Source organism: Pyxicephalus adspersus, chromosome 6 (assembly GCF_032062135.1).
Source record: "Pyxicephalus adspersus chromosome 6, UCB_Pads_2.0, whole genome shotgun sequence".
NCBI classification, from domain to species: Eukaryota; Metazoa; Chordata; class Amphibia; order Anura; family Pyxicephalidae; genus Pyxicephalus; species Pyxicephalus adspersus.
Genome location: NC_092863.1, coordinates 79,098,330 through 79,125,844, shown reverse-complemented (window position 1 = coordinate 79,125,844; position 27,515 = coordinate 79,098,330). Strand labels below are relative to the sequence as shown.

The 27,515-nt window shown below is 36.5% G+C and overlaps 1 protein-coding gene across 1 annotated transcript in view; it reads left to right on the top strand.

The window, feature by feature from the left end:
* AP3B1 (adaptor related protein complex 3 subunit beta 1) overlaps nucleotides 1-27,515 on the top strand; it is a gene marked incomplete in the record, with an annotated part of 140,574 nt that overhangs the window by 81,384 nt on the left and 31,675 nt on the right. The window contains 5 exon segments of the mRNA XM_072416305.1: nucleotides 1,713-1,866; nucleotides 6,765-6,837; nucleotides 7,792-7,901; nucleotides 21,625-21,850; nucleotides 25,584-25,668. Of these exon segments, the coding sequence (XP_072272406.1) occupies nucleotides 1,713-1,866; nucleotides 6,765-6,837; nucleotides 7,792-7,901; nucleotides 21,625-21,850; nucleotides 25,584-25,668 (648 nt within the window).

Below are 27,515 nucleotides of genomic sequence, written 5' to 3'. Positions count from 1 at the left end.
CCCAGATCCTTCAATCACACTGGAGCTTTCCTCGATTGAGTCCAGTACCATCCTGAATTCCTCTCCATCCCAGGGCTGCCATCTTCAGCTTTCTTCTTCTCGGTATTTCACCCGATCTCGCACTGCTCTGGCAAGAGATCGGGTGACATAGCCTGCTATAAAAGGGAAAAAAAGATTGCCAATCGGCATCTGTTTCCCCTCAGTGAAAGAAAATGCCCCTTCTGCACATGCCCATGATAGGGCATGCACAGAAGGAGCAGCCAAGAGCCCCCGAGATGTGTACCCTGAAAGGCTCTAAGATTTAAAGGAGAGGTGCTTCACCCTTTTATTTTTTTAAAGTGTGTTGCACTTAAAAAAAAAAACAAAAAAAAAAACCTATATTTTACCTTTATATAATAATGGTTGTCTATCCTTTTATGTGAAAATTTGAGTTTAGGTCTGCTTTAAGCTAAATCGCATCTTCTAGGCTCCCATTTGGGAAAAGAGTTCAGTTACAGTATTTCAAAGAAATAGGGTGTAGGGGTTTGTTAGCTTGTTAACCCATGGATCTACTTACTTGGCTCTCATCTGCAGCATTCCATGGGCTTGGAAGAGGTCAATAGATCCTCAGTATCCTATATTATCATGTCACAAAAGCGGGTGTACACTACTGTTGCTGGCCTGGTTCTAAACTACACTGCCGGTTTGGTTGGTAATCTGATCTGCTTTTATTACCAGGTAGCTTTTTGTTTTAGATTGTGTTTATGAGTTCTTAAAAAATAAAATAAATAAATAAAAAGGGTGTGGCTGGCTCCTGGACGAATGCCGGGACGATGTAGGACACGATGCAGGATTCCCCTGGAGGTAACAGACTGCCCTGCGGAATGGAAGGTAAGTGTATTTTTTTTTTGCTGTTCTGAGTTTAGTTCCTCTTTATTTATGGCTTAACAAATCTGAATCTGGAAATGGAAATGTGAAACATATCACTTAGGTTGATATAGTGGTACAAACAAATGTTACTATATTATAAATTGCCAATAAATAGAATCCCCCAGATCCCTCCCCGATTTGAGTAGTGGATGAGAGGTATGCACATAGTTTACACCAATGTTTGAGAAATTGGTTTATTTTAGTAGGGATAATCCACACAAGTTCCAAAAATGTTGTTTTAGCTGAATTGGGAACTGTCATTTACTTGAGGATGGTCTTTCTGCACCTGCCTGTTGCAGTAATTGGTTTAGGTAGCAACCTTGACCCTTTGGTAGATGGTGACCATTTCCATTTTATTGGGCAGAGTATTACAGAAGCATTTACTTTTGGATGTTCATACATTCCCAGTTCACATAATTTCTAGGACTGATATCTTGCAGATTCAATACAGATGGGATTTTGCTCACTGGAATGTGGCTAACTTCCAGATACAGATGTTATATAGTTGGTAGTTATCATGTGGTTCATGTATTGCCTTGTAATTTTTTATCAAGCATGTTTATATTCAAACACAACAGATACATAATTAGCAACATTTTTGTTATTTTTTCCCCCTTTTTATCCCCCTTTTTTATTTGTATTTTCTTTTAAATCTTTCACAATTCAATAAAAATACCTGTTATTTGTATCTTGAAATGTACGCATTGTATGTGGAATTTGTTGTGTATGCGATTTATTACCTGTTTTGATATGAAAACTGCTGTTTTAAAAATGTTAATTCATATAATTGAATGTTCTTTTAGTGAGTCTGAGAGTGAAGAGAACGTGGACACTGTAGAAAGTGAAGATTCCAGTTCTTCATCTTCAAGTGAAAGTTCAAATTCTGACTCTGAATCAGGATCTGAAGAGGATAGTGACTCTAAGCCACAGGCACCTAAAACTATCACCAGCAACAAGGTAAGATACATGCTGGTATGCAGATTGAAGTGAAGAACATTTTTGTATATAACAACTTTATAGTGGAATGATACTTGTGGGTGGTGAGCTTCTGCCATAATCCGCAGATATTCAAAGACGTGATGGTTATGGCACAGACTTACCTGTATAGAGCCACCCTGCAGCAATGACCTTTTTGTCAGTTAGCGCTGCCTCTTGGTGACTTTTCTGTTTTTTAAGTTTAGGTCCGATTTATTATCTTTCCTGTTAACCATAACTTCTGTATCTAATTTAATTCACCCTGCTGTATTTCCTACAAAACTTCACAGGGGTTAAAGAACCATTCACATCATTCCCTGCTCCAGTGAAGATTACGATCCAATATCCGAATGTGCAGATTGTGCTGTGATAATTTAACCCAAAGCATTGAGCCATTCTGCAGTTTCTAGACTAGTGAAGTCATTACTGTGTTACAAGCACTGCAGAGTCTTCTTGTTTTGGAGTTATGTTGTTTGTAATTATACATTTTAATGTAGAATGGATTTGTTTTTCTTTTCTTTTTACCAAATCTTTTCATGAATTGCCAAATGCCAAGAACATATTTTGCCCTTCAACATTTTGCCCTTCAAATGTTTAAACTATATAGATTTACTAATGCCAATAGTTTGACTTTTTAATGATAAGTTGTAAACAGTAGGTTAATGAGAGTTTTATACCTTTGCAGTTTGTAAATGCACATCCATAAACTATACTGTACCATTCTACCTTGCTATTTGTGCATTGGAATGGCCATTCAAACACTTATGCATTCATGGTGTGGTTCAGCCAACATGTTATACTGATGTGCACCTTACCTCTAAGCAAAGCTGATAACATAGCCTAAAAGAATGTGTCAGGATGGAAAGGGAGCTAAAGCTTTAGAAGTCACCCGAAATCTTAAGATTTTGAGGCCTATGAACTACCTGAACTCACAATCTGCCTATGTGTTGGCAGATAGTTTGATAGCAGATTATCCTTCTACTGCTCCATAGAAGTTTATCAGGGGCTTTACTCCATAGGCATTCTAGATTTCATCAAAGAGAAGGGGTTGTGGCCACCCTGATCTCCGGTATGAATAGGTATGAATGTATGGTGGGTACCCTGCGTTTATTTTGGGTCAGGGAAGGGGGCAGGCAGTTGTGACTTTGAAATTACAGTTATCCTTCTAAAAATACCATTCTCTTATTGTTTGTTTGTTATTGTTTGAAATCCGTTAACTCGGGTTAAAGATATATTATTATTAATAAACAGGATTAATATAGCACCAACATATTACCCAGTGGTATATGATGCCCAAATTTACTCCAAAACTGTCCTCTCCCACTGTAGAAGAGTTTGGTATTACTTCCTGTGTTGTCATCACCAAGATCCACATTTCTGGAAGGATCCTTAATAAGAAATCTGCAATATGTATGGAAGTTTTTTTTTTTCTTTTTTTTTTTTTACTTTTTTTTAAGCTGAAGATGAATTCAGGCATCACTTATTGTAGATATAATGATGTAAAACAGTAATAGCCAGTAGTAGATGCTAGTGTTGTACTGGAATAATCTATTTCATTTTTTAATCGGTGCTGACTTTTTGTAGCATCCTCAGCACAAATTACATCATTTAAAACCCTCAAGAGAAAAAAAAGAATGCTCAAACTTTTGTAGGAATGCCAAGCTACAGCCTAAACAAATAAATATTCACATTCCTCTCCCACAGCGCTGGTATCATGTCCTAAATAGCTATTATTATGTCCTAAATAGTTAAACTATATTTCTGGTTGATAACTTTTTAAGAGGCAATCCAAGGTGCTAGGCGGGCGATCAGTCAGAGCATGTGAATTTTGAATGATGCTGAACACATAAATATTTTGGAAGGTAAGGTAAAATCCAGCCAGTAAACCGCAATTCATGTGCCTTTTCCGAGTATCTCTGCGGCTCTTGGCGCAGTGTGAAATTCTCATTTTCCACACTTTGCAGTCAGAGGCCATGAATAATGCATAGCGCAAGAGAAATCCTCAATCTCCTGCTTCATCTACTATATGCTTTTATCCAGCTTCTGTCTCTATTAACAAGATGAATTGTAAATGGGGGAATCTAGATGCAATGTCCCCATCACATCATCTGCGAGACCCACACTGTGTTCTGCAGGGTAATGAGCGTCAGTCTATTGAAAAGACTTAAAAGAGGAATTATTTTGGAGAAAACAATACTGTATTGTTGTATGACACTATATACATTGATGCTTGTGCTGCACTCCATTTTTTGACTTAGTTGACTATATATAATTATTATATTAAGCCATAAACATGCAACTTTTCTATACATGAAACACAATTTACTTTCTCAATTTTGATTTATTAACACCTAAGATGAGATTTTTGTGGGGATCCCATTCTGGTTTTTTTTGTTTGTTTTTTTTTTTAGTACCATAGTCTTCCTGCTTGAATGTTTTTAACACAGTTTACAGTACAACCTCTTTATAGTTACCCGCAGAATCTCCTTTCTACACTGCACCGCGTATGTTGATGAATTTGTCCTATTTTCTAGTCACATGCAGTGTGCCCTGCTGCATGAGAAAAAAAAAACTTTTATATGTTACAGTATTCAGTGTTCTCCCCAGAATTTCTTTTTTTTTTTAGCCTGGTGGGGGGAAACTGTAGCCAGGTGGTAAAAAAGTGGCCGGGGCTAGACACAGCAAATTTGGAGCTCCTAGTTATTTGTGCCATAGGTATCTAGTAACTCCTGGTATTATGTCAGTGTTCTACCTCCCCCTGTACTTTGTTTCAACTTTCTAATGCCTGGCTTGTTAGACTGTACAATTTTTCCATTTTTTTTGTATTATGCCCCAATAGTCCAATGCTGTGTATTTAATCCAACTCCCTAGAGTTCCATGTTTCAATAGTGTAATCCCTTGTAGTAGTGTAATATTGTGATCAATGTGGTTTAACAGATTAGGATTAGTTCACATTAGCAGTAAAAAAAAAATGCCCCTCCTGAGTGACTTCTTGGCAACTGCTGGGCACCTGGGATTGATAACCGGTGATAACTGCTGGGCACCTGGGATTGGTAAGAGTGCTGGGTAAGTGCTGGGCTTTTCAGGCCTAGCAATTTTTCGAGCAGCATTGGTTCCTGGATGGAGGAAAGTGAGGGGCAAACTCAGCAAATGCAACCTTACTGCCAATGTGAATTCAGCCTACCTTCAGATGTCACCTCCTAGCGCTATACCTAGGTAACACAAAGAGCAGCATGCATGTGATCGCAGATGGGGGCAGGACAGCCAGTACCCTCCTCATCACTGCCAAAACAAAAACAGCCTGTGAAATTTATCCACCCGCAGTGTGATCACTGTGGGTGTAAAGTCTGCTTGTCAGATCTTGCAGCCTGACAACTGGTTGTGTTTAATCCTTTAGATCTCCTAAATTGTTGGTTGTAATTACCTAAAATGTTTAGGGTACACAGGGGACTCTCCTAGCTACTAACAACCAACATTTCTTTTTTTAATTTAAAGAATTTCTAAATATGGGGATCACGAGTTTAAAAACGTGTGGAAATTGAACATTTGGGTTGCTCTTTTATAAGGAAGTGCACCTAGAAGCCCAAATCGAAAATGCAAAAAAAAGCGGGAAAGAAAGTTCTGCAACTCTAGATTCGGGCCAGGAAATGCAGTATTTAAATAACACTGCAGCCAATCATGTGTTGTTATTCTTTTTAAAATTAATATTTAATATAATAGCGCTGTACAATTTATTGGGGGTTGCAAATGACAGACAGATAAAGACAGTGACACAGGAGGAGAGGACCCTTCTCCGAAGAACTTACAATCTAGTCGGTGGGGGAAGTAACACACAATCTTCTCTCTTTTTCATGTGTTCTTCTTTCTACATCACCCGTTCTCACACTGTGCAGGTGGGAGATCGGGTGACGTAGATTGGGGAAAAAATTTCCGATCTCGCTGCGCTTGCTCAAAGCATGAAAGAGAAGGAGCTATCAGAAGTCCACCGGGATGCGTGACGTAGGTATCCTGGAAGGCCCTGCGCTCCTATTCAATCTTGATCACGTAGGTGTTGCACTTGAAAAAACCAAACACAATTTTTACTTTAAATAAAAGGATTGTCTACCCTTTTATGTAAGGTAAAAATTCTGAGTTTTGGTACGCTTTAAACTAATTACAATTTCAAAATGTATTAAATATATTTTTCTCTTTCAAAAGCAAAGGGTTAGACTTTCTTACAGATTTTTATTACTATGTGCCATTTGGTGAATTTTGCTTGTGATCAATGTCACGCCAAGTGAGAGGAAATCCCACATTACCTCTCACTTCCTGTTGTGTTGATGAAACAGAATTTTCAAAAATGGTTTAAGTAAAAAAAAAAAATTCCATACATTAAATTTGCCTTTAAGCTGCTGAATATGGCACATACCTTGTGCAGACAGCTTGCAGGCATTGAAGGCACCATCTTCACCGCTGGCTCCATGGTGGACTTTCATAGAGACTGCGATCCTCTTCACTGATTGAATAATGTAACCCCTGAGCATGCGCAGAAGTTATATTATCCCCAGCATTGCCACACACAGAGCCGAGCTCTAAACTTAGTTTAGAGCTTAAACAAAAAGCCCCCAATAAGCAGGGATTTAGGCATTGGATGTAGTCAAATAGTATTACCACCTGGTGTTTTTTTGTTTTTCACTTTGGGTCTGCTTTTTTAATTGCAAAGCTGCTTGATTGTGCTTTTTATCGGCCTACAGTTCAGCTTTAAATAGCCTGTTGTGTAATGAGAAAGCTAAAGTGTAACGTTACAAACCAACACTGGGCATATCCCATGGCTTGTAATTTATACACTGTGTCAGACCTGACATGGCACAAAATAACTGGAGTGTTCTTTTTCTTTACAGAAAACTGAAAGCAAACCTATCAAACCAAAGGAACCACCAAAAAAAAATATTTCATTGCTAGACCTAAATGACTGTAAGTATTGTTTAATATGATAATTCCATAGGTCAAACATCATGTTTATTTGAATATATACAGCAGTTAAGAGACAAGTGTCTCTATCTTGTTTTAGTTCTACTTTTTCAATTTTAAAAATTAGTAGAAATTAGCAGAGTAAAAACATGTAGAGGCTCAGCTGGCATTATCATATTTATCAGTCTTTCTATTAGGTGTGTGTGTAGGGGGAATGCTTTTATACAACATAAATTGCTATGTATTTTAAATTCATACAAATTTCTGCCATGCTTTTGTAAGTCTAAATTATACAGCAGTAGTTAGGCCCTAGTAGTCATACCACTGCAAGTTTATATGTGCTCTGCTGGCTTTGGGACTCTAAAATCAGAGGAGCTCTATCTAAATTAATAGAATGTACAAGTAAAAAAAATTAAAGCTAGAAGGAAAAGTGTGGTCAAGGAATCTCCCAAAGTCACATGAGTGGTCTGTCTGGCCCTTCATGGATTACTAGTTTATTGATCTAGATAAATTCTATAGGCTCCTTACTTTAACTTATTTTTTTAACAAATCATAGCCTAAATCATAAGGCTTATTCACAATTAATACTGGTAGAGTGGGCAGAGTGGGACTGGTAGGGTGGGCAGTCAGCAGTGTTTAAAGTTTAATTTCACTTCCTTTCAGATCTGATTCCATATACTGAGCTGTACTGAACGAGGTGCTTCCTTTTGATTTAGCCTTGCTCACTTGCCCTCATATGTTTTTAAAAATTATTTACATATAACATTTTATATTCTGATCAATACAAATTATACAAATAAATCTTTAAAGCAAAAAAAAAAAAAAAAAGAAACAGAAAAAAGTCCAATAAAACACCTATGTACCTACTCAGTGAGAGGACCTACCCTCCTAATGTCATTTTCAGTTGTAAATTTAGCATAATTACCAAATTATTCTTTCCCTTTCCCCCCCTTATAGTTAATGATGTATCGACTCCTGTTGCTGCTCCCAAACCTGCAGTGCTTTCTGCTAGTTTAATAGCTGATCTTCAAGGTTTATCCCTTTCTGCTTCATCGCCAATAATCAATGTAAGTTATGTTTGCTTTTTTTTTCCCACTTGGTCACTTTAAAAGATATAAATGTTTAAATTTTTTTTACACAACTGTACACTTAATGTTTAATTCCTTTATATGCCTGCAACTAAACCACACACACATACTTACTAATTGAAAAGTTCACAATGAGATTATTGGAGCTTTTCTGGACCATATGGTATCATAGTTGGAGTTACTGTAAACTAAGTTTAAATCTCCTTGAAACACTCTCCCTTGGATTTGCATTGGTAACATTGTTGTGCCACACTTCTACACTGTTAAGGGTGAATTTGCATTCTGACATTTACTCTACTATAGACATGAAAGTTTACATATTATTAATTAACAGCAAAAAGGCTGGTAAATCAAATAACTTTCCCAACAGAAAATCTGTTCATTGTGCACTTTCAGGTTAATGGGTATCCATTCCTGTTTATCTATCAAAACTTCATTGAACAGTTTCATATGTGCAACTAGGATTCATTTTTTTGCTGCTTGTTAAGATTTTGTAAATACTTTTTTTTAATGAGTTTGGGCACACGGGCACTTTAGTTATGGTGTGAGTATTTTTATGATTTATAAGCTGCATTGAGAATAATGAAGCTACAACCACAATTTGAAGAATTGTATTCCAGTTTTCATCCCAACCCTTAGTTTTTCTATAGGCTTTGTGGTTTCCCATAGCCTATATATCGTTCAAACCTGTCAAACTGGCAACTATCACATGAAGGCCTTCTAATTTGAATGGGTACCTTAACGCTGTATTATATCGTTTTATAGGCCTTATTACACTTCCTTACCCTGAATCTCTGCGAGCTGCAATTTGCATACTGTAAGAAACTGCTGTGAAATCGGAAATAACATCTTAACTTTTTTTTTTTTTTTCCAACTTTTTCCTTCAGTGAGGGAGAAAATGAATTTAACTGTAGGGCACATGCCGAACTAACACTAAGAAATTAATTTATTACCAGGCGAAGGAGAGCTTGGAGTAAGAATAGATGAGTATATGACCCTAATATCAGAGAAATGTAGCAGCCACTTATCCTGGAATATGTCAGACAGTCTATTATTCAAATCATTCAGCACTGTAATTGCATGCAGCTTTTATAAAGCCTATCAATAAAGCCTATTTCTCTAAATTCATAGCTGCTGCACATTATTGAAAGTATACTTTGTTCCTTTGTTTCATCTACTTGGTCTGTAAATGAAGATTAATAACAGAGTATTGTATCACAATACCATTTTTTGTACATTCCCTTGTGACCCCGGGGGCCACATAAGACACCCGAATCATTACATAAATCCATTCATTTTAGGCCCATCTTGAAGCGTTTGGGTTAATTGTAATGAAATAGAGGAGAAAATATGTTTAAGTGTTCATTTTATTTTTAATCAAATCAACCTCCATTTTAAACAGATTGAAATGTCACGGAGTCTGTTTTTCCTTGCATGCATCAGTAAATCAGTTCGTGTATTATAAAGGCAGCCTGAAGGCTAAAAAAAATCAGGTGCGCACAGCGATAAAAGTACTACTTTGTACATGCTGCCATTTACATACCTGTCCGCAGTTTTGGTAGGAAATGGGTTGATTGGCCTGAGCCCATTGAGACCAGGTGCCCAGCACAACCCAAAAACATAAGAAAACATAGATTTATATTTAAGGTTTGCCCAATTTTTGTTGGTTATATGCTTAAAAGTTAGACTAGAGTTTTTGTCAATTCCAAATAAGTATTTTTCATCTAAATACTGTCACTCTCATTTCTTTGTAGTATTTATAATCAAAGAACAAAACTAATAAAAGAATTAAATTAGATACCTGGAACCAATTTGTTGTTACTGTTTAGGAGCATAGAGTAGTACCATAATCATCTTTGCTTCACCTGTCCCCTGTCCTTACCACAGAGACTTGCCACAGAAGAAGGTCATTTCTTACTTCTTCACTAGTAAATGGACTGTGATCTCTCTGTTGTGATTTTATACATCGCTGGAATTAAGAATGTCCTTTTATGCCCAATTTAAACTGTTTTTTGATGGGATAGTAAGGCTACATACACACGTCAGATTCTCTTCGGATACTAGCCCTGAATGTGTACATAGCCTTAAGAATTAGAACCTCTGCCACATATTAGTCTCAAAATCAGGACTTTAGATAACTTTAAATGAGGATAAAGGTTTCAGTGACAGCTGCCTAGTCAGGAAATTCCTCTCGGCAGCTGCCATCGGAAGGGTGGTCCAATTTTCTGGGAGAAGTGGTGCATTTTTTGTGATAAATGCAAGGGTGCCAATAAATTATAATGCAAAAACAATTTGTGACGCTGCAAAACAGGAAGCAAATAGTCAGCAAATATAGATGCTTCCATGTACATGTGTATATAACTGTGACAATTCTAAAGAATCAATTTTTAAAATTAATTCACACAGAATGGTAAGATTACTTACATCACAATAATCTATTTTACATTGATCTAAGGAGGTATAAAAAAAGTCTACTTTAGGATAATCACGTATATATAATTAAAAATTTAAATTTAATGATTCCAGATGCCTTTTAGGAAAAGAAGCCTGAGACTTTAGAGTAATTTACTTATTTTGCCAAAGAAACCAATTCTAAACATTACCTACACACAATGGGAGGGAAAAATTGCATCAGGCAGAGACCATTTTAAACGTTGGAAATACATATTTATTTGGGAGTGGAGTTTCCTCTTAACTGAGGTTGAAAACCTTAGGTTAATTGCCTTTTTTTTCCACTTGCTGCTATGTATAATAGACACCAGCATGTATGATCATAGGTTTAGGAAAGGTTTCTGCTGTGTAGGATAATTATCTGTCCAGTTTTAGAACTGTCAATAAGTGTTAGAACCAAAATATGTTGCTGAGGTGAGAGCTTCCCACTCACATCTTTAGCAGCAATCAGACATGACATGGGACATATTCATTGACCCTTCTTCCTCTCCATTGCCATCATTCAGTGAAAGGAGCCGGCCCTAACTAGACACAATCCTCATTTCAGTTTTAACAACAGTAATTAAAGGTTAATTCACTGCGTCAGGATTAACGAGGGAAATACAAATGATGGCCAAGCAGCTGCCTTTGTGAAACAAGTTTAGAACAATGCTGGTACAGAAGATGGAAAAGCTCATGATTAGGATTCAAAAACTCCACTGGTATAAAAAGATATTCCTCTCCTGTGTGTTATCCAGCCAGAAAGGGTATCACCAACATGATCATATTATCATGCAGAGGTATTGTAAAATAATGACGTATGATGTTGTATGCTGTGCGTTGTGTTTAAAGGAAAATCATCCATATTCAGGATTTTGGCTCTGTCCCAGCTCTATCTATTATTTTGTTTTTTTACCTATGTGTTGAGAACATAAGTCTATTGTAGTAATCATAACCTAAAGGAAATAGACAATCCTACACAGTGCAGTGCACAGTATTCTCAGAACAAATGCTGTGTATGCAAGGAAAACTAGTTTGTTCAATTAACTTTGGAATCTGAGAATATGGAAAATGTAGGATCATACACAACAAAGTAATTTTAAATATGCTATACATACAAATAACATGTCCTTGTCGGTGCTCAGGAAGCAGTTAGTGCAGTCCAGATTTTTATAAGATAAAGCATGTGAATATTGCATAAGTGGATTACACCATTTATTTTTAATCATGATATAGACCTACTCAGTCAGCCATTTTCCATTGTTATTTTTTGGCTGTTATAACATACAACATACAGACTGGGAGGGAAAGCCATCAATCGTCTCAGTCTGTCACTGCTGATGTAACAACTGTCTGGCTGTTGACAGCCCTTGTCTGCTAAATAAGCCATCACACATGGGAATATTTCTAGGTGTTCTCTCACTGCTACATGGAAGTCATAAGTGGGTTTCCACTGTTTATATCAAGTGGAAAATACCCTTAGTAAGCGAGCTCATTTTTCCTATCTTTTCAGAAGTGATTTCATTTTATGTTAAAAAAAAATATATTGCAAGGGATTTCCTTCAGTTGATCTGTCTGAGCTGTGTAAGAACTCAATATGTTACGGACAGTTGTAATAACACTTGATCAACAAACATTCTTAACACAACAAAATCTTGGTAAATGGTTTGTGTGAGATTAGTGTACTCCGATAACAAGAAATAACGGTTACTGCAAAATACATCATTGTTTGCTGGAGTTGAAAGACATCCTCTTTCTTGCTCCATGTGTGTGTTAAAAATCAGGAAAATACTAAATCGTTTGAAGAGGTAAAATAATTACCATTTATTCTGTTCTATTTTAGGTGCATTTTGCAGGTGATATATGTTATCCAGTAGTACTTAGGTAATGTGAAAAATGTCTACCTAGATTTAATTTTTTTCCATGCACCATTTGGTAGAAGAAATGTATTACCATTTAAGAATTTAGCTGTGAGGAACGCCTGCTCTCTCACCATGGTTATACTATGTTGCTAATTCTCGTCACCATTGAGTTTGCATCTGGGAACGAACCCTGCTGTTCCACTATAGGCAATAGTTCTTTTGGGACATTGGGCCTGATTTATTTAAACTCTCCAAGGATGGACAAGATACACTTTCATCAGTGAGCCTGGACAATCCAGCAAACCTGAAATGGATGTGGTCCAAGAATTAAACATTAACTAACAAACAGCAAATACTTTTTAGAATTCCATTCAAGGTTTGCTGGTTCACCCAGGTTAACTGATGAAAATGCATCTCCTCCAGCCTTGGAGAGCTTTAAAAAAATCTGGCTTATTGTCAAGGAATCAAGCCTGGGGGCCATATGTCACCATGGTTATAGTACCAATATAGCAAATACTGATAATACATTACTGTTATATATTCCTTTCTATATACTTACAAACAAAACATGGAGGAGTTTGCACTTTAGCTAAAATTGGATTACCTCTTTAAAAGTCCAATTTTTAGGCATGACATTCTTCATTAACAGGTACTAGACCGATCTGTACATGACATGCAATTATGAAGATTCACTTTACCAGTCCTGCTTTTTAAATTCCTTAAAGTACAGATATTTATTTATTTTTTGCTGTATGGTGTGAACATTATTATTAAAATTTTATTTTTTTGTCTTCTCTCCATCAATAAAGCTAATCCTAAATACTTTTAATACTTATACATTGCTAAAGAAGAAAAAACTTTTTTTCTAATAGTCCAAAAAAGTTTAATTTTCCTAGTATATACTATAAAAAGGTTTTACCTACAGTTGTACTTTTGCTGTCTTTCTCTTTTGCGTAGAGAAGGTCATAGAGCCACAAACTTTTTCCAACTCTTGTTTTACTACAAAAGTAGGGGTTTATCCCCATTAACTATTATGGGGAGGTATTTCAAAAGTTTATTCAAGAGCAGAAAGCATGGACCCATATTTTTCCTATTTATTTTCCCAAAAACAAAAAGATTGAAAGAAATCTCAATACATGATTACTGTCCAGCAACATCAGAGGTTTGTGATCACTGTTGGGAACCACTATGATTTTATTAAATACTGTACTGTATTTTGTAATCTCAGATCACCCATTCTAATAAGCTGATTAATGGTACTGCTACAGTTAAGTTAATGTAAATGATGTAAATGATTACAGACACTTGATTAACATATGTAAAAGTATTAGTATTACAACTATTGCATTACATTCACCAAATTGTTGATAGAGAAACATATTTTACCACTTGCCTTAAACGGGACTAATGTGATTTTCATTAAAACAATTAAACATCATTTTTATGTATATTTTGGGCTGGACATGATTTGATCTTCTGTAACATAACTTTGTTAAGCTGTCTGTTAGAAAGATATTTAAATGATGTCACATATTTTGTGCTAGAAGTTGAATTCCATGCAATGATGCTGCTTCAAACAATATTTTGACATTAGGAGCACTAAAAAAATAGCATTTAGACCCCTTTTGGTGTGGGCAGTTGATAACTTTTCATTCATAATTAGTTCGTAGAGAATCGAGAGACATTTCAGGGAAATTGAACTGTCAGTGGGTAGAAACAGCCATTTGACCTCATCACATTGAGTGGGGCCCATCATAATTTGTTCATTTGGTCCCCATCAGCCCAGCCTCATCTCTCATACGGCACCTCGCTGACCTTCCCTCTCCAATTCCGCTCAGTTCAGCTTTAATTATGACTCAGCAGACCTGAAGAAATATTGCTGCCTGCTCTCAAAAACCCTGAACTGCCACTCACCAAAAGATTGTTTTTTAACAGGTAATAAATGCCCAGAGGAAGTGTTGCCGTGTGTGTCCCACACCAAAGCGGCTGCTCGTGTGTGAGGAAAGATTTTTTTTTTCCCCCTTGCCTCTCAAGTGTGTCACTAGTAGATAGTGAGATGTTCATTTCAAGGGTTTTCCTGCCTTGTGGGGAAGGAAGAATCATCTCGCTCTGTGTGATGTGCGCACTAGCAAATGGATTAAGAAATCAAAGCTAGAGGTCGTCTCACACAAGGTCAAAATACGTCGTAGCTGTCAAGACTATTGTCAGCTGCTTTTTAGGGATTTGATTTGAAGAAATCACTTGGTGTTTAGTAGACAAGTGACAGAGTAGATTCTTTTCTCTTGCCAGAAGTGCCTGATTTAGTCTGTCTAAAAAGAAAATTTGCCTTGTGTAATCAGCGAGGTGGTCCCTTCTTTAAATATCTTTAGTGATGCTCTAGTTATAAGCCAATTACAAAACATTTACTTCTCTGTCAGCTTTATACCTTGTACCAAATTTTTATTTTTGTGTTATGGCTATTATGTATGGTGGATAGAAAAAGAAGAATTCTAGACACAAGTTTCCAGGTGTCCCTAGGAATTAGATGCTTGTGATTGATGCTTCCTGTAGTGTATAAGTAGCTTCTAGAGAGGCCAGATATCAATATTCAAAAAATAGAGGCATTGTGGTCCCAGGTTTAAACTTATAGCTGTATGTTTGTAAGGACTGAATGTATTTTCATTCAGGAAACCCACTTGAGAGGTTTTTTCTTAAGTTTAGCCTGATTTATGGGCTCGCCAAGGCTGGAGAGGATATACCTTAATCAGTGAATGTGGGTGATCCAGCAAACCTGGAATGAATTTGGTCCAGGATTCAAAACAGTTGCTAGCAAATGACATTGAAGAAAGTAATGATCACCCTGGTTTACTGATCAAAGTGTATCCTCTCCAGCCTTGGAAAGCTTTAATAAATCAGGCCCTTATTGCGTTAATTGTACAGAAAACAAGTGGAAATTCTCCGTCAGACCCACAGACAACAGCAGCATAGTGAAAATAGCAGAACCTTTTTTTTTTTTTTTTATTTCCCCTTACTTCCCATCTATATGATCTAACATTAGTTCCATCTAACCAGTTCTTATGCCTGGTGCCTAAATACTTTGCTGAAAAACACAAAGCCCACACAACATGAGCACACAGTAATTTTGATGCAAGGATTTTGAATTTTGTATCCAAAGATTCAAAATGTAACAACCATGCCCTACTCTAAAGCATGTGTTACCACTTACTCCTTTTCACATGGAATCTAAAGCCATCCGGAAGGGAAATCTGCAGCCAAATAAACACAGGCAACCAATTTTTTGGTTTCCAATCAAACATAGTTTGAATATACAAGTAAATATTCATTCTAAAGTTCATAAGCCGTGTAAGCTTGCCATGCTAGAAAAACGATGGACCTTGAAAATAACATGCACGTGTGCATTGTTCTGGGACTTCTGACCAAGTGGAAAATTGATCGTTTTGGATAGTCCAATACAAAATTCTCAGCAGATCAGCTTGTGGTATGTAAGGCCTTACTTGAGTATAGCGGAGAAAATCAGGTCACCTGCCCTGCCACACCGATGTGTAGCGGTAAGTGTTTTAAAACAAAGGTTTGATGCTTAATCTGCATGCCATTGTTTTTTTTCTTTTGTAAACTTGACCATGCAAAATGAAAACAAGAACTTTCAAACTTGCTGTGTTGATGTATGCACTCCACATACAGTGGACATATAAAGAGAACTTTGAGCCCACATTTTATGAGCGGTGGAAATCCTAATCATAAAGAATTGTGCTTTACTGCATAATCTTTATATTAGCCATACATAGATCATTTACTGATTTAAGGAATGTTTTTCTTTTTATATATATGTAATGTTATTCTTTCAACTTTGTAAAGGTTGCTCTGATAGATCAGTAAAGCCCAAAGAAAAAAAAATATTCTAATCGCATGACTCTTAAATTCCCTGACTACAATTTGCAGTCAATTAAAAGATTGTTAAAGCACAGTACTGAGCGGTGTATCCTTGTGGTGAATGTGAGACTGTCAGCAGGATTTTCAGGTCATTTGACATAGAGGATACAGGTGCAGCTGCTCACAGTGAAGGTGACTGGGAGTTTCATCAATCACTTTTCCTATATGTTGATACATAATGGACCCCTTCAATCAGCTTTCTTGTTTCTTTGTCACCTCTTCAAGACATGGGCTTCAGTTCAGTCAAGATTATAAACAAGTCTGGCACTATCACTAACAAAAGAAATGGAGAATTAAGGAAAATAGCCCAACCTAGCTTGAAATGAGGCCAAGATTATATATATATATATAGAGAGAGAGAGAGAGAGAGAGAGAACACAAAATAATTTAAATATGTAGTATTTTTACATGCACAGTTCTAAGGACTTTCTTAATATGCTCTAAAGGCACCAAAGTACCTGCTCATCCTGCCAGAAACCTAGCTTCCTGTGCACTCTGCCGGTGTTAAACTCTCTGCCTCCCAAATCTCAGGTGGTTATTGTCCCTTCTGATATCCCTGTGGTCTACAACACCTCATCGCTATGTAATAAAAGAGGAAGAGTAGTTCTGTACCTCTAAAACACTTCTTGTCTTAAAGCAACAACACTGGTCCTTAGTATTGCGAGTGTTGTCACCCTAGCACAGGAAGTGTGTTACGGACAGGATTAGCAGGTACAAAAGAAGATGAGAAAAAGCATGGAAGTGCAATATACTGCATTGTTTTCCTTGGTGTATTTGCACTTTATTCATCAAGGCGCTTTTTTTCTTCTTTTAAGTGAACGATGGTTTAATCTCTTTCTCTCTGTGTCCTCATTGGGGAGTTTTTTGCTTTTTCTCTCATATACACCCTTTTTCTTAGGCGTAGAGAGGAAAAATCTTAAAGTTTTCATGCCGAGAGTTTAGGGAGATCCCTTCACCCCCTATTCACCCTCTATTCTGGTGGAGTGGTTTCCTCTTTCTGTCTGTAAAAAGGACAGAAAATGAGGTGCCATTTCCTCAAACCAGTAAAACCTTAATACATTTTCAAAGAAATGTCAACCCAATCCAAGCTTATATTCAAAAGCAGGACTGGGCAAATTCCATTAAGATTACCTGGAGGCAGTAAGCGGTGATTAAGGAACTGAGGCAAATTTCTACTGACTTCCTGGGACACAATTCCCTCTTAGTTGGGCTCAGTAGCCTCTACGCTTCAGAGGAAGTCAGCCTGTGGTGCATTGTTCGTTGTCTGTATGATCTTCAAGTGCTATGAACGTAAGGCCAGAATTTTACTTTATTTTTTTTCCTCTGGCTCGCAATCTTGTGCCCCTCACCGCCAACCATAACATACATAGGACACATGGAATGTCTCTGTTTTACTTAGTAGATATAGTACACTACCCTCGAGCCTCCTGGAATATCAATGTCATCCATGCCAGGAGGCTGCATGTGCATTGGCGTGGGGAATGTGGAAGTGGAAGTAACAGCCAAGTAGGGGAAAGCTAATTACAATGTTTTATTTATGCTGAAAGGTCCACACACACATCTGAAGAAATACAATCAGAAATGACAATGTCTAAAAGATTTTTTTTTCAATTACCTGATTTGATTTTGTTTTGGTTAGTATGATGTTGGGTACAGAACATGAAAACATTGTAAAAAAAACTAAACAAGAACTAAAGATAGGCCAATTATAAATCTTTGCTACAGAAATGACTTTAAGCACTGCTTGCACAGACATGTCAGGAGAGTTTACTGATGTACTGCTATGCCACTAGAACATATTGGACCACATGACAAAGTCAAAGTACTAGGTAGAAGGGATTATTTTACACAGACAGTATGTCCATTATTACATTACATACATGTCCACATACATTAATGACCAATATTCCATAAACCAGCAGTGGGCAAGAAAAATTTAATGTAACCTGTGGCAATGTGCAATCCCTGGTTATCATGCTGCCCTATGCCATGCATTCTTAATCGAAATGCAATGTGCAGCTTTTTAGTCCACATTAAACTCCATGTGGGAGCTGAAAAAAATACCACAGCACCCGCAGTTTTTTGAAAAGTAAAAGCAGAGTCTAAAAGGTTGTACTAAATGCAGCTAAGATGATTGGGTCAAAACTTGCAGGTTCAGAAACAAGTTAGCAATGGAAAATTGTGTTTTACCCTACAGCATCCAAAACAATTTCACTTTAAAGTTCAACATTGTAACATCCTTTCTTGACATTGTCAGTGGTGGATTTTAGGTTATGCGTGTTATGTTACTAGATGTGTAAACTTTTTTTTCCATGTCAAATGTTTCAAGCTGCCAGTTTACTATGAGGGTTATACCCCATTATAAAATAGTAAAAAGATGAATAGGGCATTGCACAAACTTTTGTTATCCAGCTTTTCATTACATCCTTATAGTTGTATATAAAATACTTTTATTGTAGAAATAGCCATTGAAGGCATTGAAATGGCTGCATTACACAACCTGTGCTGACCTTACCATTGATGTCCGTCAGATGCTGATCAGTTCAGTGCATGGTCATCCTAATATAGATTGTTCTAGCATTGTAATCACTATTTATTTATACCACCGCTGAGAATAACTTTGTAAAGGGTTATGTAACAATATTTCAAAGCAAAGAAGTAAATTATGGAAACCAGGTGGATGGGCTTATTTCTAACAAATAAAGTTTTCTTTGTTAGAATATATGCGCAACATTTTCCTTAGCAAGCCTAATTAACCTTTTTACATTTTTGCATAAAATAGAGAGGCATTTCAGGTTATTCCTGCTATTTTGTCCCCATTAGAAACTATTCCCCTCTTATCCTGTTCCAGGTAGTGCCAGTCACTAGAATTCAAATGAGCAGATATCTACTAAATGAGGATACAAAAATCAGTCTAGCCTTGATGATGGTTTTAGGCTACGCGATCCCAGGGGTCTTAGCTTGAGGTTTGATTCAAATAAATGCAACCTCAAACCAAACAGCTCTGATTTGCGCTCTAGCTGAGAATCTTTGTAATAGGAAATTGAAATATATATATTCTTTCCTACGCCTATATATCTTTCATATAAAATACTTTAAATGTCCATAAAAAAGTATAGTGAATAGATAAAAAGAAATAGTAACATTTTGTGTTAAAATATACATTTTTTTTTATAATAAACATGACACTACAATAATGTAACTAGTAGATATTGTATCCATTTTCAATGATGGGCAAATGTTAAACAAAACATATGATAAAATGTATTTTCTTTATGCTGCCTTTAACTCCTGAAAAATGACTCAAAGATAAAATTGCACTTTTATGCACCCAGTATTTTCATAGGAGTAGCAAACGCCAAGTCTTTTGTGTGACGCAGGATGTTAGCTTCTGCCATGATTTACATTCAGCATTGGTCTTGTTTTTCTTCCAGTGGCTTTCACCTGAAACAGCCGTTTTGCATTTTTTATTTTATTTTCCCTTTTACAAATTATAATTCATTTCTTTCCGTTCTAGAAAGTTTCACGATTTTAATCTTAATAACCTTAAAAAAGCAGACATGCTATGTCATAAAATAACTATTAGCGACTAGTTTGTATCCTATAAATCTAACTCGAGTTGATAATATGGTCCATTACCAGCTAACTGCACAGAGTATTTTTCATTTTACACTCTTCAGTTACTTTTTAGTGAAGTGTTAAAAAATATGAAGCTTTTCTCCTCTTTAAAATTGCACGCTGTCTGTCTGTTATTAGGGAGATAACAGCTCTTATAAATGTTTCAGTAAGCGCTAAGTAGACAGTTATGTGCCCTCTCATTCCACGCTTATTTGCTTACCGTAATAAACTGATAAAATATGTGTGCTTTGCCACTATGTATCTGCAGGCATCAGGAATCACATAGATTTCCTTTAGAAATAACGCGGTCTGTGCAGAATTGATTGGATATTTTTGTACACCATCCTGAGGTGTTCTTCTCTTCAGAAGTTGTATGCAAGGCTTTGTGATGTCTCTTACCCACTAGTGGTAACATTGTCGTTTGTCTTGTGGTTATTCTTGTTATGTACAATACAGGCTTGTACAGTACAGCAGAGTGCAGGTATAGATACTACGCAATCAGATCTTTCAGCACAGAATTGTGAATAATTGCTATAGGTTAATCCAACATTAAAGCCTTATCATATAAACCTTTGGGGACATTTCTCAAATGTGTGTATGCTAGAAGAATCTAAATGTACAACTGATGATGGCTGTCAGTATCGTAAAAGATTTGGAATGGTTTCATGTGAACAGGAAACACACTACATGCAGGCTGGAGGTCAAGCTTGCCCCCAGAAATATCCTATTATGGTTAAAGAGAAAATGTAGTGAATATTATTTTACCATGCTTTGTACTTTTATTGTTATCATAAAGGAAGTTGTGGATTATCCACAGCAATGATATTGTCTCATTGCTTAAAGTGGACTACTGAGAAGTCACAATGTTCCACAATAGTATATTGTTTTTTTATTTTCATTAAAAACTGTACATTTTGTATCAAAAAGTGGTCTCTGGGCTTCAGGAGGGTGGCTGTCGGGGCCAAAGATGACATCTCTATTTTTTATGCCGAAAGATGTTCTCCTGTTTTCTTTCCTGCAATATAACAGTGTTTCCTAAATTTTTTAACACAGGGGATATATGTTTCAGGTCCCAAGGAACCCTGCTATAAATACTATATCCACATCTCACATTACTTTAGCACAGTGGTGAGAAGAATGCCTTTTGTGTTGCTGGCTAGTGAGTATAGTGTCACCCATACAGAAAGCCGAAAAGATCATTGGTCTCATTTAAAGTGGAAGTAAAGCGAAAATAAAAAAATCACACTTATCTCTATTCCTGCAGATCCCTCAATGGCACTGGACGTTTCCGCAGTCTGGTCCCACGCCTTCCTGGAATTCTTTATCCCAGGTCCACCATCTTCTGTCTTCTACCTAATGCTTCTTTCTCTGTCAGTCAATCTCGTACTGCACAGGTGCGCGATAGGGTGACGTAGCCCGCTTTTTTTCACTATTTAATCTTTTTGCTTCTTAGGTACTGCATTTGGGAGATTTTCTTTTCTCTAATTGTTCTGGTGATCATTGTCATCAAAATAAAGGTGACAGGAAAATGTCACCAGAAAAGCCTTAGAGGAAAAACGTTCCTCTTCTGCACTTGAGCAGTGTCTTACAAGTCCATTCCTTAACTTTACAGAAATGTATTTTCTCTTATACTGTCTACAGGACTAGAAGTAAAGGATATCTTCCCAATATGATTCATATGGCTCCCCTATTCTATCAAAAAAAGTTTTGACTATAGACATACTCTGTTTCATCCCCAGGTTTTTTTTTCTGTTATTTCATTTTTCATCGACTGAATAGACTTTTATTGATTAGTAGGTAAATTTTGCCAGATTCTTAACTTGATACATTAACTCTGTCATCCATTTGTCTTTTCTGAACAGGTTTGCACACCGTCTTTTGTTCCTTCAAAGACACATGAACTTCTCCATCGAATGAGTGGCAAAGGTTTGTCTGCTAACTACCAATTCCCTCGTCAGCCATGTATATTTGGAGCTCAGATGGTTTCAGTACAAGTTACATTTAATAACACAAGTGAGAAGAAAATAGAAGATATTCACATAGAAGGAAGAAAGACCGATTTAAAGATGCACACATTTAATCCAATAGGTAAGAAGATCTAAGTTTTTGTTTTTACTCTGCGCCTTTTTAATCAGCAGACTAGTGTATTCATATTTAAAGTTACCCTTCGACTGTAAAATTTAAACTAAAATAACCCCAACCTGTAATATAAGTTGCTTCATCTGCCCGTAGTATACATCTGCCCGTATCGTAGAAATCCACCACTACAGTACCTATGCACACACAGCGAAGAAGAGAGTATTAAACACATGTAAAAGTGTACCTGCATCAGACAAAGATCAGATTCACACTCGAGCCCTATATTGACAGAACATAGTACCCCCAAAGATTGGTTTCCATTGACAACTCAAATTTTGCCAAAAAATGGAAACATTGCATCAACTTTGTGGGAATAAGTGGAAAATGCTGAAGTGTTACCTAGGTTCTCCATACATTAATGGTCATGTAATTTAGGTCTACATCTTTTTTGTACTCCCCTTTTTTATATACATGCAAATGGTTTTACCTGCCAAATCATTTGTAATTATCTGTCTCACTGTAAGGCCAGAAGCAGAGCCACCTGAATCAATGTGTACCTCCTCTCAGGTCAGTTTAACCAGCCAGCTCTAATGATCTTTTTGTCTATCTGTAAGCGTGACATTCTTTTTTAGGATAGATTTTTTAAGGTAAAAATGTAAAAAAAAAAAAGGTGACTGTTGTAGTCATTAGGGACTTGGGGCACCCACAAGATTAATGGTAATTATATGGGGCTAAAAGGACCAAAACCCTTTCCCTAAAACCAAATGACTAACAACATTACTTCCATAAAACAAAAGATATTCACCTCCTCACAAATCAAAAAAAGCAATGGGTTTATTTCTTTAAGCCCACCTTACCCTGACTTTTTTGGTTTTACCATCTGCTAGCATTACCAAGTAATTCTAAACAAACCTTTTAATATTTATTCTAATAAGAGCTGATTAGTGCTCACAGTGTCTGACTGCTGTTCTATGATTGGGCTGTCATAGCAATGAAGTGCAAATGATTGGATTGTTCAAAGGGCAGGTCTTTTATAAGGAGCTGTGCCCGTTTTATTAGGGTACCAATTTAGAAAAGAAAATTACCATGCCGGCAATTCATCTTGTGCAATATCCACCTAAGACTGCAACACATCACTCTTTCCACAAGAAATATTGCTGTCACGAGTGAAAGATCTCTCGCTGCCTATCAGCAGAGATATAAAGGATAATATAAAGCTCGTTGTTCCATTAACGCCTTATATGTTCATGGCAAATTAGACTTATCACTGTTGTATATTTGAGTGTCCTTTTAATGGCCCATTACTATGTTAAGCAAGTAATTCACAGAGACAGAGAAAGATGCCTTATTGGATGAACTTCTACACCTCTTTAAGGGACAATGAATTGATTTTAACGTGTTTCCTTTTGTGGCTTTTTATTTTTAGTTTTCAATCCTTGTAAAACTTTTTAGGATATATTATGCATATGTTTTTATCACAGAGATTTCCAAATTACATCATACTATTTTATTAATGTTTTTCATGACAGCCAGATTCCAATTGAAGAAAATGAAAGTAGGCATCTTATTGGTTGACCTGTGTGATTTTGTCTAGATTTGATTATTGTATTTTGTGTAATGCTTCCCACATTATTGATTTTGGTCCAGTCTGGCCAATATCATTTCACATGTTTATGGGAACTTTAACAAGGTCAGACACCACTCGCTCATTGATCTTGGGGAAAAATTGATCATTGAGGTTTAACTGTTTTCATAAATTATTGAATGTTCTATGGAGGTTATGTTTTCATGTATACATATATATAAGAATTCCCTATATCAAAGTGTAGAAAATATGGGAGTTTAAAGTTCTGCTTCAAAAATGTGACATCAAGCACGTCTTTATTGAAGAAAGGGACAAACTTTAATAATTCTGCAACAAGTATTCTTACGTTTCTGATCACCGGCCATATTTAAAACTTCACTGAAGATACCTTGCACATCCCAGCTTTCCTTGGGACTGGATGAACTTTCTGAAGGGATTTTTATCATCCCCTGTCTGGCCAATTAAGATGGCCAAAGTTTGGAATGCAGAAACGAAGAGAGAAGATGACAGCACCCTCGATGGAATAGGGACAAGTGAGTATCCTCAGGGTTTAGTTCGGCTTTAAAGATATCTACCAAAATCAACATGTAATGTAAAACGATTTAAAGAAATACTTCTTTATGTGATTTGCAAAAAAATATATAATTTTGTTCAACATAATTTTTTTGTGAGAAGATACAACATATTTGATAAAATCAACCATAGACAACCACCCCCAGACTGAAGGCTAATAAGGCTTGTTTCTTAACATGTTTCACAGTTAGTTTCATCGGGAGGGGTCACAGTGGGATTCCACTCCAATGAAGATATTTACATCTGATCGCAATCAATAATTATAAACACATTTCACGCCTTTTACATTGGCTTTTAGTCTTTACCCAAGTAAGCATGCTGTGCACATGTAGTCTTCTACAACAATGATAAAAGCTATATCATTCGGGGAGGTTGGATTTTTCAGCACAGAATGGGCTCTTCAATATTAGCTGAGCTTTGCACTCATTGCTTTTTTTTTGGCTTTCTTAAGCTGTACTTTGACCATCATGTAGTTTTAGTGTCACTGCAAACTATTATACCAAACATTTTGACAATAAACTTGTATAATAAAGTATTATGAATGTTTTTTTTTTTTACACCATACTAAAGCACTCTTATGCAAATGCTATTGTAAATGTACAGCAGTGACATGGGTGATTGCATGTACGTTCATTAGGTGTGAAGTGTTTCTCTGCCTACTGTTAAGTCACCTTCATAGACCAATGACTTAGGCTCTTTTTTTTAACCAGAAGCTCTTACGGGAAAGTCAACTTTTTGCAGATTTTTCATTATGTCCTTAATTAGTTTTTTAACTCCTAAAACTCCTTGCTGATATCAAAAGAAAAATACCTGTGCCCTGAATGTAACTTTTCTCTTAAAACAGTCACCTTCCTAAATAACATCAAAGAACTGGGAAAGCAACAGTAAGGCAATGCCTGTCACTCAGCAACTCTTCCTGAACTCTAATGCCCCACATCAGTAGAGAGACCAACATTAACCAATCAGTGGAGTGACCAAGGTTCCATCCTTTATTCAGCTTGACCATTACTAATGTGAAATGGAATTCTGAAACTTAGTGAAAGCAATGTGTATTTTACTAAGGAAAGGAAATTGATCTAGAAAACAGATCCTTATAAACAGTTATATAGGGAAGTTTCAGAAAAGAACAGTCTCTTTAATCCTTGTGGCCAGGCAGGAAAGTAGGCTGCTTTCTTCATAGGAATGTGTTTGTTATGTATAGCATTTGATGTAAACCATAACAGATTTCATTTCATTTATCCAAGGATCCATAAAACCGAAGACAATATTCAGATACCAATTGATCATTTTCATTACTATGTGATTGTGCTTGGTCAACAACAGGAATATTTGTGTCTATTTAAAGGTGAACCGAATCATACGTTAACCACAATCCAATTTTACTGCAGCAAACAAGGCTTCACTTTTACTTGCCGGATGGAAACGCCTATTTATGCTTGTTCATGACAGAGAAGCCAGGTCTCATGTGTAGCAGCTTTCCCAGCCAGTAATGTGATAAGCCAAGCATTTTTATTGCATGTGTATGCTGACTGGTGTTTGTTATTGGATTTTCTTTTTACCTGGGGAAAACATTTTATTTTGCAGATTCTCTGGAGCCAGAGGGATCCATTACTGTCTCAATGGGTATTGACTTTTGTGATTCCACTCAGACTGCCAGCTTCCAGTTGTGGTATGTTACACTACTGTAAATAGACATGTATGTCCCGTTCAGCTTTGTATGCTAATGAAGGAAAAAGAGCAGCAAATGGTTCTCCAGATTATGTGGTTCGTTTATTTCATTTGTCTTTACACTATTTGTGCTTGGATCCTGTAAGGGTAAAATTTACATTTTTTTACATTTCTGTTAACTACATGAAAGTAATTATTGATCCTGTCAGCCCAGTCAACAGAAAACTACTTCCTGCAGCATAGTGGCTTCTTTCTATCAGCTTTTCACCCCCAACTTAGTCACCCCATAAACCATTGTACCCTTCATGAATAACAACTGTACATGTCAATTTTGCCAGCATCATCAATCAACACTTTTCATCCCACTCTTTAACCACAGCACTCCTTAGGACTCCCCAGCAGAAGCCAAGCTCTTCCTCTTCACCATTGAATTACTACAATGCATATTGAGATAAGAAATTATTATCTCATGCCTTCTACTGAAGGATGCAAATAGGAGGAAAATAGCACCTGCATGCCATTGGCAGAGTGTAGAACGGATTTCCTATAAGAATGGTTTTATTTTGAGCTATAAACTATTGATTAGCTTCCCTCTTTTATACCTTTTAAAAAAAGAAAAGGAAAATATGTGGTTATGACTTGAGATATCCTTTGCTTTCTACTTTTGCTACTGATATTGCATGTCAATGTCATTAATGTGATGCAGGTGCTCTTGTGTTGTATGCACAGAGCAATTAAACATTCTATGACCCGCCTGTAACCCAGGCCTTTAGTTCAGTGTAAGTACATAATATATTTTTAACTAAACACTGTATACATACATAGGTAAAATGATAGAAGGGTAGCATATATTCCAGTATTTTGTCTTTTGAGGGTGTGGCAAAAATAACTTTTTGTATTTACTTTTTTGAGTAGCTGATTTCTTGATAATTTATTTAAATATCTGCATGTAGTGGTATCGCCAATAGTGTAAAAGTATGGCAGATGGAGTAGATGGTGGGGGTACTCACCAGCTTAGTGATTTTGTCATGGCTAAATTACCCTTTACTTCAGTGGCAGCTTACTTTAGGTGGCCAGTCCGTGTTCTCATGGTATAGTCTAAAAGGTCCCATCACTGTCAATACAACAGGAAGAAGTAGAAAAAGAAAAAAAAACATTTGCTTGTAAAAGCTTCAGTGAGTTGATTTCCTGGAAGCTTTGCATAGAATATTTACAATGTTTAAGCCTTGGGCTTTGTACACATGTCAGATGATTCCCATCGGATAATCGCCTCAGGGTTGATATCGGACGAGAATCTGGCTTGTGTACAGCACTCCTCGTCCATCATTCCAATGGCGGTCCTAGTGGATCCATGAACGATGAGCGACCGTTATGAAAGTAATGGGGAGAGAGTGCTGCGTGGTGCTGCTCCGTTGTTCTCACCCTCTCCATTGAGCAGAACAGTGCTGTATGTACAGGATTCATTCATTCATCGTGCAGTCCTTTGGTTTCAATAATTTTTATTAAAGTTTTACAGAAAATAATTATAGTTAGAAAGTTACAACAAGACAAAGATATAACACCGAATTTAAACATTTTACAATAGTAGATTTCCAGATATCTTTCAACAACCATGAACAAAAAAAGAAGAAAATAAAATGACTGCAAATGCACAACCAATGACTGGTTACCTTCTTCATAGAACTACAGAATACAAAACAGCAGGGTATTGTAAATTGAGCTTTAAACCAAAGATTACCATGCAGATGATAAAGATACATTTAAGGTAGGCATAGAATAACTGATCCAGGGCTCCCATATAAGAACAAATTTATTGTGTGAATCAGTTAAAACACTAGTAATTTCTCA